Source organism: Rhea pennata, chromosome 10 (genome assembly GCF_028389875.1).
Source record: "Rhea pennata isolate bPtePen1 chromosome 10, bPtePen1.pri, whole genome shotgun sequence".
In the NCBI taxonomy this organism is placed as follows: Eukaryota; Metazoa; Chordata; class Aves; order Rheiformes; family Rheidae; genus Rhea; species Rhea pennata.
This window is the reverse complement of record NC_084672.1, coordinates 17,367,064-17,381,016: the sequence shown is the minus strand read 5'-3', so window position 1 is coordinate 17,381,016 and position 13,953 is coordinate 17,367,064. Positions and strand designations below refer to the sequence as shown.

At 40.6% G+C, this 13,953-nt stretch overlaps 1 protein-coding gene across 2 annotated transcripts; it reads right to left on the bottom strand.

Moving 5' to 3' along the window:
- Positions 1–85: 85 nt before the first annotated feature.
- LARP6 (La ribonucleoprotein 6, translational regulator) lies at positions 86–8,084 on the bottom strand. 2 transcript variants are annotated; one of them, XR_009959479.1, is made up of 5 exons: positions 7,945–8,084; positions 5,951–7,476; positions 3,953–4,030; positions 2,347–2,436; positions 86–951 (listed from the first exon to the last, which is right to left on the bottom strand). XR_009959479.1 is itself a non-coding variant. In XM_062583923.1 (2 exons), the coding sequence occupies exons 1-2, from the start codon at positions 7,984–7,986 to the stop codon at positions 6,397–6,399; spliced, it is 1,122 nt and encodes a 373-aa protein (XP_062439907.1). In that variant the 5' UTR covers positions 7,987–8,084; the 3' UTR covers positions 5,850–6,396. The 2 variants fall into 2 exon arrangements, 1 of the variants encoding a protein (XP_062439907.1); XM_062583923.1 differs by lacking the exons at positions 86–951; positions 2,347–2,436; positions 3,953–4,030 and having other exon boundaries at positions 5,850–7,476.
- Positions 8,085–13,953: the final 5,869 nt, after the last annotated feature.

The following is a 13,953-nucleotide window of genomic DNA, read 5'->3' as shown; positions in this document are numbered from 1 at the left end:
CTTTAAAAGTATCTGAACACAATACTTTTCCTTTAAAAATATGTGAAGACAAATCAATGGAAAAATGTAATAATCTAGTAAAACATAAATCACCATTTTAGCATATTAATATGTAGATACTGAGAATCTAAATGAATGCATTTAAATGCCCTGTAATTTGGTTGTGCACAGTGGATTTGTCTCTTATCAATTTACCAAATTTAATGTTTCATCGAAGGATAGCTTTTCTGCTGAGAACTTGCATTACTCACGTGCTAAGCTATTACTCACGTGCTAAGCTATCAGGCCAGCTAATGAATAATACGACTTTCTAGCTGCAGCTGGAGGAAACACATGTAGCTTTGCCATCAGCTCTTCAGAGAAGCAGCTGTCTGGACTGAGCAGTGCACCTTGTCGGGGGCCAGGAGCTCATTCTGTGATGTCCCAGGTAAGCATTTAGTTGTTTGCTTTGTCCACTTTCAAGTGACTGCTTATATATGTGTAAAATAGAGCAAGAAACAGCTGTCACATCCATCCTTGGCTCCCTGCAGAGCTCTGAAGTCACAGAGAAGCTGAAAGGTGCAGCTGTTAATATGAAATATTATGGCTATAAATGGGCTGTAATAGTCCCCAGCTTCCAAAGAAGTGATTGAACTGTATACTGTCAATCTAATTACTGCGCTCCTAACTTCATCCTGACTGTACTCTTCCTATATTAAGTATTTTGACAGTTAACACTTTGGAGTATCTTTTAAGAATTACAGATCAGTGCTTCTATGCTTGGACTGATTGAGATATCTTTTCTTTATGTAACTTAGTTTAGATCTGCCAATGAAACTCAGCCAGGTGTCTGTAATGTGTAGCAGCAGACTAGTGAGATATGAGGAAAGCAGGAGTTGCGGTTGTTCAGCCGGGTTTCATATTTCTTCTGTCCACTTCTCTAACTTGCCCAGAGAGTAAATCGGTCGCACACTGCAGAAGGTATAAATCAGGTATCAACCACCATTGCATCATAACTCTTAGGCCATTTTAATTTTTGAAAGTGTAGCGATGTGAATACCATTAGTTCAACCCACCTCAGTCTTCCTTGTAGTTAGGCTACAGCAGTGTGGTGGGTTTTGAGCAACTGCAAGCTCACAGTGTGTTTACTATTGAATTCTAGTACATTCAGCTGTCAATAACTAACGCGAGGAATCCAAGAAATCGTATTCTAAACATATCTTAACATTATTGGCTGGAATTCTTGCCGTTATTTCCACAAATAGAAATAAAAAGGCAAGTAAACAGTAAATGCATCCTTTCAGTTGTTAATATTTGTAAGAAAACATTGATATACTTAGCTTAAACTTGTTCATGAAATGGTTATGCAGTATGGGTCTATTCATCTTAATCTCCTGAATAACCACCAATTATGATACTTTCACCTACACACTTCAATGCTGTAATACACAATTTGCACTGCTATAACTAGTGAAATAAAAATTTAGAGACATAAAGCTGACAGAACTAGAGTTTTGTTCTAAAGTTAATTTCAACGTATAGTTTATTAATCCATCTCTGTTTCCAAAACGGATAGCAATAGTATTTTGTGAGGTATATCTTCTAGAAGCCGCTTCTTCTGCTGTGATGGGAACTGCTCTTACTTGTTTTTATTCTTAAGCATTTCAAGATTAGGAAGCTTGACTAAAGCTTATAAAATACTGATAACTGTCAGTAGGTTCCCAACACATTTAATCACTGGAAAGCTGGATCAAAAGTTTTACCTCTTTGTGGCCGAGTGCTGCTGGCTCGGTGCCCCCGAGCACTTGGCTACGCTAGGCTGGCCTGGGACGTGGCTCGTCGTCCCTCTCACAGCAGGACCGTTCCTCTGGGCACAGTGTTGGAGCTGACTTGCTCCAGTCATGGCTGAGCTTTCTGCCTGGCAGAGCCGGCACACGCCACCAGTGGGAACTCTCCCAGGCAGGCCCTGGCACCTTTTCTCTTGTGCAGCCAAGCCAAGGGCCCGGCAGGAAGGACTCAGGCCAGATAAATAGGGCAACTGGCAGCAATTCACACAGCTCCCAGTGGATTCCCCAATAGTCAGATAGTCATCTGCTTTAATTAGCTGAGTAATGTATTTCACTTACAGTAATTTTATCTGTTTGTGTTGCAATGATACAGTATTCTTTGTGGCTGTGTAAAGTGCTAAAATAAATGTTGATGGTAGCAAAATTACCTGTCCAAAAAGCTTATCAGTTAAGTTTAACCTATATTTGAAAATGTTATCCTCATCCTGTTGTGGTCGTATCCTGCTTTGCTTGCACTAAAGTCTTCTAAAGTACATGCAGGCGGGATCCACTGTAGGATAAAATAGCAAATGATTCTTACCAAAAGGTTTTCCAGCTGTTCTCCAGGGCTTGATGGTGTCTATGACTTTGATATAGCTGAGTTGTCTTCTGTCCAGTACAGAACTATTGGCTGAAAAAGAAAATGTTTTTGCAGTGAATACCCTTAGCTTTTCGTGAGTGCAAATTCTGCAACCTTTACACGTGACTGTAATGTAATCTTCATGTATATAAGCGTTGGGAATTGGATCTAAAATACTTTCTTATTTCAGGTCCGGCAGTGTTAGGTCCTCCTTCATTAATGAATGTGAAGGAGATGAGAGTAGATTTTGTCATGATGTACTTAAAAATCTAGTCTCTTGTTTTGATGAAGCTGTAATTTCTCTTTAGGGAGATACTATATTGTGAGCAGTGTAAACAATACTGCTGTTCAAAATAGGATACCACGTACAGATAGAGCAAAGTAAATTTCAAATAATCTCCACTGAGATGTTTAAGGAGACGCAGTGACAATGTAACAACAAATTTTCCTTTCCAAAAAAAATTACTTTCTGTAGTGAGACTTTTTTGTAGACCTGACAGATTGAGAATTATTACTCTTTCATACATTTGTACTAACTGTGATGCATATCTGTAATTATCTTAAAGGCTCACTTAAAACTGAGGCTTGTTTCATTTTATTCAGGTGAGTCTTCTAAGATTTTTAGTTTGTGTTAATTAAATATACTTGGTATAAGCAATGTGTCGAAAAGATGCATGACCTCATTTTCAGTTTAAGACTGCAGCTGTGTTGACACATTGGCATGATCAACAGGAAGCGATTTTAGAAGGGTGAACAGGAGATGCTGGGATGTAACTAAGCTGGCTGTTTAAGTGGTATCTTTTATCTGCATTGAAGCCCCAAGTAGGTTAAAGTGAACTCAGCCTGTACTTCGGCAAAAATGCATCTGGTAAGGCCATTGAGGACTCTGGTTCCTCTCCCTCCTAGACATAGGTTCCTTCACTGCAGTAGTTTTTATAACTCTCCTCACTGTGTGCCCCAAAACTATGCAGTACTAACTTGTATTGCATTGTATTTTATGACTGTTAATTTGTTAATGGAGTATACATAACGATTTTCTTTTCTTTTTGTTTTGGTTTTTTTTTCAACTTTCAGAGTTTCAACTTCTGAAATCGGTTTCCATTAATTACAATTTCTGATTCTCAGAAATCACTGTTGCAATTCTTAAAACACAAAGGATTTTTTTTTACTGAGTGACTTATGTCATAGAAATATTTTATTTTATTGTGGTTTGTTTTAACAAAAATAACTAAGTGGCTACACATTAAACAAGATCCACTTTACAATGGAAGTATTTTAAAACAAAATATGTGATTATTTACCTGTTAAAATCTGTGTAGTATGCTGGGATGACCTAAAACCAATTAAATTTTACCTGATATGGCAGCACATCTTGGTATTATGTCTTGGACTTTGACATTCATTGTACTTGTCCTGTTTTGGCTAAGCAGAAAGTCCCTCTGCTCCTAGAACACATGAACAGGGGAAGACCCTCATCTGTTTCATACCGGTTAGCTCAGAGATTTGGGACCAAAACATTGCTTCATAAAACAGTATTTTTGCCTGTAACTAAAAAAAAACAACTTACTTGATTAATTACAAACACCTTTGATCTGTTCATGTTGTGTTTCAAAAACAACTGTACTACAGTAACTGAAGTTGGCCTCTGAAAACAAGGAGAAATAGAATGATAAATTATACACTGATTCAAAAAGTTGAATTCCTCCTGTAAAATAGAAACTTTACACTTGCATTATTTCAGACATTTTACTTTTTCACATAAAAAGCGCATACAGAATACATGATTCTAATATAAATTTTCAAAAGGTAAACTTACGGTATACCAATTAAGACAAAATAGCATTAATGATGAAATGTTATCTGAGAGACATCTGATGTAACTGAACTGAGGATGGGTTTTAGTTGTTTTCAGTGCAGCTATTTTAAAGCAGAGCAGTGACTTCACAAAGTTCTCGCGGAGATGCCTGTGATGTGTAAGGCAGCAGCATGGGCGCACGCAGTAGGAGCGTCCAGGAGAAATGTCAGTCCGGCTGTCACGCTGCAGTGAGAAAGAGGGATAGGCACAGAGGAGTGCTAGGGACCCAACAGGGTGATCGGTGATGACTGCCACCGCTTATGTGAGGATTTCTTTTTTACTTACACAAAGGCACAATACTGCACAGGGAAAGATGAATTTGTATCAATTTACCCTAACTCAAAGGGAATTAAAATATTGGAATTTTACAATTTTACAAACAACTGTGGTGTTTTCCTGATTTATAAAATCAGTGCATATTTATTTTGTGCCTTTTGCTTTCCTCTGCTTATTCAAGATTCTAATTTACAAATGTTCATCAAATCAGTTCAATCTTTCCTTTTGTTTCTGAACTGAATTAGCCTCACAATAACGTACATTAATGTTGTTGAAATCATCCTGTTATAACTGTTTGCAGACTAGCACTGACATTTATTTGAAGAATACTGGCCACATTAATGCTACAAAACGTAAAATGAATTCAAGCTGTAAACAAAACATTTTTCACCTAAATTTTTTTAGGTGAAGTAAAGAACACACACTAAGATTATTAGAATCCAAAACACATAGTTGTAGTATATGATTCAGAACTGAGATGATTAAAATTGATGCCTCTAATAAAGGTAATATATAGTCTCTAGAATCTTTAATGGATCAAACTGTGGGATCACTAATTCGAGATTTCCTGTTTGATTCTTAGTTTTTGGTTAGGCACAGATCATACCTCTGCCAAACCGGGCATCAAATTAAGATCTTTCTCCAGAATAATGGAGTACATTGTTTTAGGTACTGCAAGAACCAAATTTTGCCCCTATTTTAATCTTATGCATCTCTGCTGAACCTTAACAGTCCAGATCTGAATTCTTTTTGGTTTGTGTCAAATTACAAGTCTATGCCAGATTCTCAGGATACACAACTGATGTCTAAAATCTGAAGTAAGATACAAACAAACCCATCATGTTTACCAGCTAGTGTAAAAAGTAGCCAGGGAGAAGGTATTTTGTGCCTAGAATATTTTACATTGCTATGAAACAAGCAAACTTTTAAAGCTTTTCAAAGTAGTACTGAATATGAATATACTAATATAGAAACTGTTTCTGACTTCTGTTGGGCTTTTTTCTGTAGCAAAATAAGACTCATAATTAGTGCCTGATGAGATTTTAGTTTAAAGTTGTCAGTGTTGAAGTAAATTTGATTTTTAAAACAGATTACCATTGTTTAATTTACAATATTGTGTAAAAATATCTCTGTCATATAGTCAATATGAGAGTGAAGTATCACCACTGAAATAACAATCCATAGTGGGGTAGAGCACGTTTTAATCTATTCTTTTTACTGAATGAGTAACTGCTATAATTTTATATGGTGTAGATCTAGTTTAGGTGTTGGTTCAGGTGCAGCTTTCTCCTTAAAAAAAAAAAAAAAAAAAAAAAAAAAAAAAAGATATATGTTGAATTAGTGTTACAGTTTACTTCTATCTGTTTATAAGTTAAAACTTAGAGAACAATCTTCAATCCTCAGCATCCTTGTTCACAGCACAGAAAAACTTACACTTTGGTCCTGTAAGCCATAGTTAGTGTCTTTGGAGATAAATGCAAGGTGAGAACTGCTCACTGTAGCGTACATTTCTCAGTTCCTTTTGAGACAAAACCAAACCAGGAAGGTTTCAAAAACTCTATTCCTTAAGATAAGACTAGTAATATACCATAGCTATCAAAATACAACTGCTAAACAGTAAGTGTCTACACACTAGTCTTCAGGGTCATAGCTTTACAAATAGTGCCTGTTTCAATGTTTAGGCATTTCAAACTAATACATAAAAAAAAAAAAAACACAGATAAGTGAATACAGCAATATACAAATTATAAAGTCTCTACATGAATACAAAATTTTTAAAAATTAAATACTGATTTAATTCAGTCACTCAGTTGACAGTCGTTCACTAGGCTTGAACAAAAGCAGCTGGCTGTCTTGCAAAAATGTTTGTAAGGAATGATTTATTCATTCTTCATAGCTTTCCTTCTTTCACATCCGCTATGGAATCCTTTAGTGCCGTCAGGCCCTTTAGGTAGCCGCAGCACCCCTACAGGCAGACCATCTGCATTTTGTATTTTGCGAGCCAGCATGGGGCTACTGACTGGACTCTTCTCTTGTGTTACCATTTGACCTTGTCGTCGTCTTTGTACCCATGGGCTGCTAGAAGGAGTGATACTGCTATCTGAAGAATAATCTGTGCCTTTCCCTGGAATTTCAGGGCTAGTGTTTGGGTTAAGTTTGCCGTCTTCAGCAAGAGGAGACTTTTTGGTCGCTTTTCTTAGTGAAGATGGACTATTCCAAGGACTTGATCTGGGTGACACATTAGGACTCAAATGGTTGTTTGGGTGAATAATAGGGCTTAATTTATTCGTAGTGCTTGTTGCAGTACTTCTGCGTCCTGACAATGGTGATGTAGGATTACTCTCTGGGTCAGAAGAGCTATTCGCTGAAGATTCATCACCAACAAACTGAAGCTCTTCAACTCTCTTGTTCAGGGATCTAACCTTGTTAAGACTCTTGGTGGAATCGTCATAACGGTTCTTGTCTTTGGGAACTTTTTTCTTTGGAGGTTTCATGCCTATTAGGACAACTTTCATGCTAGTCTCTTTCTTTTCAGCACACATGGAGTCGTGAGCACGTATAGCAGCATCTACTTCTTCAAATTCTATAATTGCACATTCCTGTGTTCCTACTTGGTTGTATCGACTGCTGAACCTCTTGACATCAGGTGGTAGATCCCTACCAGGTTTGAGAATACGAATGGATGAAATGACACCAAAAGTTACAAAGGCTTTGAGGAGATGCTCCATTATCTTTTCTTGCATACATCCATTTTCTTGTTCTTTGTTGTGGAGAACCTGCAGCTCAGAAATCAAGTGGATATCATACACCAGTAGCATCTTGGTAGGGTGGCTTTCACTTGGAAACACTGGAACTGGAGTCTTTCTTCTAACTTTTCTGTTATCTTCATTGAGTTCAAGAGTGTTTGAGTACTTCAGTGCATATGCCGTGGTTCTCCAGTCACGGGTAAGCTGTTTCACCTTTAAGACAGACATGGTTTAAGGAGAACAGTTAATTTCAAATTAACTATCCACCTAAAGTATTTACAGTAAGTCTACGTAAAGTCTACATAGATTTTTGAATTTAAGTGACTTCTGCTAGCAGATACTTTCTACTACTGTAATTTTTGGATCTCCATAATTTTGCAAACAGTATCAAATTCACCATCCCTTCTCAGTGGAGGGGAAAAAAAAAGATTGACTGCCTCCCAAAATAATTTAAAAATATAGTCACTTTAAAGCTTATGTTTTCTCTAGACAATTATGAAGGAGTTCAGAAATTTAAGTTCTAACAAAACTAACCATCACATCAAAACTGCATCAACTCAGAGAGGCACAGAAAGAGGAAGACTCTAAAACTGACCTTATGAAACAAGTTCTCTTCATGACTTCCGAATTTTTGAATTCAGGCTTACAGAAAGTACTAAAAGTTTTTGAAAGTTAACTTACATTCTTAAAAGAAGTGAGGAGTTTAACACTGACATAGCCCATCTTATTTCTTCTCACATGCTTTAGGAGGAATGCATCTTTCTCAAGGTTCTCATCTGAGAAGTTATATTCAATCTGTGCTATTAACTTCTGGATCAGATCATTTTCTGGAGGTTTCCAGTTCTGGTCAGAGTCGTCATCATTTTCCCCACCACTGGAAAACAGTTACATCATTTTATTAACAGATGGCAGAAAAGCCATGGATGCAAAAAAAATTTCAGAATGAGCAGCTTAATCACAGTGCTGACTTCAGCTTGTTTTATACATAGGCACTGAATCGATGCAGTCATCTCCATCCAAGGCCAGCTGAGAGGATGAAGCTCTCCACTCAGCCAGTCAGGAATCAGATTCCTGAGCTCATTGCAGGAGCTGATCTTAGCGAAGAACAATGAGTCACAAACAATAGTGTCTTACAAACCCTCTGCCAACCCCGCTCTGGCACCAAAATGCGAGACGCAGGTGCACAGGCGCTTGGTGCTCTGCAGAGTTCCTCCCGTGACAGCAGTTTACTTTCCAATCTGAAGCTGTTAGACTTCTTTTACCATATCTCAGAAACAGATGATCAGGTGCATATGCAGGTTGCTGCTCTATTGCCTATCTACCCCCACTGCCAATCACATTATCTAGAGGTCTGTGCAGAACAGAGCACTGCTGAAAATCCTATCCAGAGAAAATCTCTTGCAGCCATGCATTTGAGATAAACTTTTGCTACATCCAGTAACAGCAACATATGCTTGTTGCTGGGGGGGGGAGGGAGGAGGAAAGAGGGAGGAAGTTGTTATGTAGTATTAGGGCAAATAGTTCACCCACAGACTACAACCATAGATGTTACTACTTGAACTGTAGTGCCCAAGTCTAAATGATATCTTGAGCCAGAGCCATTGTTTTTTCAAAACTATTAAAGGTCTAGTTTTACAGTAGGACCATCTTGTAAGTTAAAAAGAAAAACAAAAGAAAAAAAAAACATGCTACTACTTATAAAAAACAACCCTGTAAGCTTTCTAGACCCTATAAATCATGTAATTGCTATTACTAAGGTCTCAGTGAAAAGGGGGAGCCACACAACTTTTCCCCAAATTGTCTTAAATGACTCGCAGAGCTCCTGAAATAAACAAGAGGGAGTAAGTGCCGTACTAGCCTCCCTTGAGGGCAGCCTTGCAGGGAGGATGAAGCCTGCTGAATTGCCTTTCCGCGCAGCAGTTTGTCCAGCCGCCAGGGGTGATCTTAATGCAGAATGATGGCATCACGTATGCCCACACAGCCCTGAACTGCCTGTGCCTACACATGGGCAAAGATAGTGCCCAGGCAAATGCTTGTTTTATGTCTGGAGAGCCTACCTAGGTCAATGGATTCTGCATAAGGAGTGTGCTCACAGGTGTCACAAGTTTTTGCAGCTGTCTAGGGCTTGACTTTTTGAAACTGATGATTTTTTGACTTATGGCTCCCATGATAGGGCAAAAAATATGTAGTTAATTTTTTATCTTTTTTTTCAAGCATGATGCTTTGTTTTCTTTCCATCTGAACCTTCCAAATACCTGTGAACATCTCTGCTAATAAAAGCTGTAAGCTCCATCCTGAGGTAACCTTTTCTTAGCAGAGTGAGATTATCTAGCAGTCATTTACCACTTTGATTTACTTTTTTCTTTATTCAGAGCTTTATAAGGATAAGCTTGTTAAAACTACTTGGATAGTATGAAAAACAACCTTTTAAAATGACTCAGCTAGCTGTTAGTCATACAGGAAACTAAATGCATATGTGCATGGAGAACAGATACTGTTTTTTGGATATCAAAACTCACAAGCAATATATTAAGCATTCTGGATGCAGCCTAGCCTTTTGACAAAATTTTGCCAAGTCTCAAAAAGAATGCTATACTGTAGTAATAAGCATGATGCGACAGTATCATTAATAGCATAGCTAAACTTCCAACAGTGCAGCCACTGAAAGCTTGGTAACAAATACCAGTGGGTACAATATTATGGCTCCTAATATGGGACTGGCAGCAGCAATCTTAAATTAATTTCTACTATGAAGCATTAAGACTCTCAATTTCATATAAACATAAAAACATTCACCATTGTTTAAATGCTCAGCTTTTTCCAGTGTCTGGCTACATCCAGACAAAATTTAAATTGAGCAAGAACAGCTATACTTCATGTGTAGGAGACATTGTGTTTCTGACAAACATTCTGAAGAGTTTTGTGAAATACCTGGCAGCTAAGTGGCTGGAGACTGAACATCACAAACACTTAAAAGGAAGAGACCTCCCTGAAAATTATAGTGTTTTGACCCTGAGGAAATGGTGTTTAGTTATAGAATCTAGATGTCTAGAAAAAAAATCTCAAAATTCTCTTAGCTTAGCTGAAAAATTAAATGGCTTATTCACACAGGAGAGGTAGACCAGGCATTACAATGCCAAGTGCTTGGATAAATATTTTTTTACCAAATGTTGCGTTCTTGAAAGTAAATAGCTAATAGTAGCTATTTACTTAGCTAATGTTGCATATAAATAGTAAAAGCGTGCGTGAATTACACTCATCTGTTTGTGATGCCTTTACAGTTTTCTCCATGTCAGTACTTCAGCCCTTTTCTGGATCAGGAAGAGGCCATTTACAAAAAGTCAACCTCTACTGAGAACTTAATATAGATCAGCATTGTCAGAGAACATTTTTGAAGGTAATACCTACTGCAGAGGATTAAGTAAGTGGCATTTAAGAGTTAGCTATTCTGTCTTAATAAGCTTGAAAATGACCACATTTTTTTGTGGTCTAGACCAGAGGCTAGAAGCTCTTATATAAGCTTTGTATATACAGCATGCTTATTGTATAGATTAAGAACCATATCTTAGTTTTGATACTGGTATTATTACAGTGAACTTATATCCTGTTTTAATGATATGTGATATCTTTAGAACTGCCTATGTCCACAAGATGTACTAGTTTTGGCAAGAATCATGCCACTAAAGCAGTTAAAAGCAGTGAAAATAAAGTGTGCACACCAGAACCAGGTAACTGAAAAGCATTTTAAGTTGTATAATGATTGTCTGGGCTGGAAATAGTCCTCCCTCAGCAGCAGCCTTACTCCTCCTTTGGCTGACTTGTGCATTATTAAAAAAAAACAGAAAAAAAAAAAAAGAAATCCTTTAATTAATGAGCTCCTCAAACATAGTCTCAGTTGTTGTGCATGCAAGAGCATCTGTACATGCACTGCTTTTCTAATCTTCCTTAGAGCTCTAAATCTGCTATTTAGCATAGCTGAATTTCCTACTTTTTATACAGATCTGCAATGCCTCACTAAAAGAAGAAACATCAAATGGTGTGTTCAGGCAGACCCATGTGTATGCCACAAGTGTGGTATTTTTAGCACTTGCAGAGCGGTGAAACCCTAGAGGCCAAGCATGGCCCATCTTCCCAGAAATTAACTGTTTACTAAAATGTTTGTACTCATGGGAGCCACACAGGAGGTGCCTGGGAGAACTGAAGCGCAGCTCTGCTGCTGCAGGCAGGAGCTGGGCACCTGCTTGTGCCGCAGCACAGCTGGCCAGGCGGCCCCCGCGGCCCCCACTGCCTGCCGCAGCCGGAGACATGGATCGCCCAGCACCAGCCCAGCCCCCAGCTCCCATCGCTGCTGCCGCCCCGGTGGGAGACCACGCGGGGCTGCCCCAGCACACGGCCCTCGGCCCTCGCCCCCACGGCTTGAACTCCCACCTGTAGGCCAAACTTCCTTGCCAAGCAAGGAACGTCAGACAGAAGTCAGGGAATCATCAGGGTAAATAAAAGATACTTCAGATTTAAGAAATCACTTAAGTAGAATGTCGTACTCTCGGCTGTTGTACACATTTGATTTACAAAGAGACAATAATCGCGTTTGACTGTGGTAAGACTAAGGAGATTCAGGTTAAGTACTTTGCTTGTGTTTAGCTATGTTTGCCTCCCGTTTATGCAGTGCATAGTTGACAATGTTGGTAGCTGCAGAAAATCCCCCCAAACTAATGTGCTGCAATTCATTCTAATGTGTACTAGGACATTAAGTTAGAGAAAAAAATTATAAATAACTGGCTTTTGAACAAAATACTGAAATTCGTATTACTGTACCTGAATCTTTTTGTGATTGGACCTATTATGGCATCTGCAGCTTTAGTAGAAGGCACAAGATCACAAATAGCAAGCTTTATTTTCCTGAGACAAAATCCTAGGTGTTCCTTTTACAGATGTGCTGGCAGGCATTAAAGGAACTTCAGGCATTGATAATACTTCCCACCATTTATTATTTAATACATTGTATTAAAAACATTGATGGTACTCTGAAGCAGTAGAGGGAGAGCAGAGGAAAAAGTAGGTTGTATGGTAGTAGTTATTTCTGCATTTAACGAAGTCGTAATTTTGTGACTGCTCAACTTATTTGCAAAGCTATAAAACAAGGACTAGTTCATGGCTTAATTCTACTAAAGTCACGGACTGTATGTAAAAAACAAACAAACAAAGCGAGGCGTTTCTATCGGAAATAACTTGTCTAGTAAGTGTAACGTAACTAGCTGGATGAACAGCACCCGCTGCGCCGCTGCTCCCAGGAAATGCCGCGCTGGGTAACTGCTCCGCGGGGCGCCGGGCCGGGCCGGGCCGGGCCGGGCTCCCCCGCGGGGGCGGCGCCGAGCCCTGCCGCGGGCTCGCTGCGGCCTCGCCCGCCGTTGCATCAGCTGCGGCCGCGCCGCCACCTCGGGGCCCGCCTGGCTCACCTGGACCTGCCGCCGCCGCCGCCGTCCTCCTCGCTGCCGCTGCCGCCGCCGCCGCCCCGCGCCGCGGGCCGGGGGGCGCCGCCCGCCGCCGCCGCCTCGGCGGCCGCCCGGACCGCCACGCGGGCGCGCTCCGCGCCGCCGCCGCCCGCCGCCAGCGCGGGGCCGGGGCCGGGGCCGCGGGGGGCGCCTGGCTGCCGCTCGGCCATGCCCGGGCGGCCGGAGCCGCGGCGGAGCCCCGCGCTGCTGCTGCCGCCGCCGCTGCCGCCGGCGCTGCGAGGGCGGCGCCGGGGCGGCGCTCCCGGCCCCACTCCCGCGGCCCGGCCCGGCCCGGCCCGGCCCGGCCAGCCGCGTCCTGTGGGAGGCGCAGCCCCGCCAGCCTGGAGCCGGCCGGGCGGTAAAGGCCGGGGAGATGTGGAAAAGGGGGCGCTGACCGCGCCGGGACGGGGCTCGGGTGCTTTAGTCTTCTAGAGCGCTGCTCCGTGGTGCGGCGCGGTACCTAAGAAGCGGAATGGAAGCGCCCCCCAAAAAAACACACAATCAAACAAACAAACAAACAAACAAAACCCCCCAGCTTATTACTGCCCCATTCCTGAAACTTTTATGCATAGAGTTAACTTTGAACTTAAGACTAGCCCGCTCGATTTCAGTGGACTGTTTCTAGCATTAAAGTAACACGTATGTTTGCAGGATTAGGTTAAGTCTGCCTTGTCAACACCCACTCTTCAGTCGGGAAGATCTTTCTACAGTATCCACACAAACTGTGTAATGGAAGTAGGATCTTTAAGCCACCCTCTCATCTGTGGCATCCCTGTTTTCATCTGTACTCTGCTTCCCTGTGTTGTTTCAATATTTTGCTTTTAAAAATCTGGATTGGCAAAAATGTAGACACCACTCAGGCCAGTTGCTATTCTCATCACTGTAACAAACCGTTCTCATGAGTCAGATTGCTGGCACTGAAAGTCGTACTGAAAGTACTGCTTTGCCTCAATGGGTTTGGCTTATTTTTTAACATGCCTTAAGCTAAGAAAAATTTTATGAAATATGCATCACTAACCAAATCTCTACATTCTGCTACGGCAACACCATTTTGTAGTAAGTCTTGGGTAAGGCACAGTTTTGCTACTGGTTTCAATGGGAATATAAATACAAATACAAAAGGCATTCTAGGAGGTAGTAAGTACAGGGATTGTGGATCTAATTATATATCTCTTAAATTCCTGGGGGTTGTTTTCTT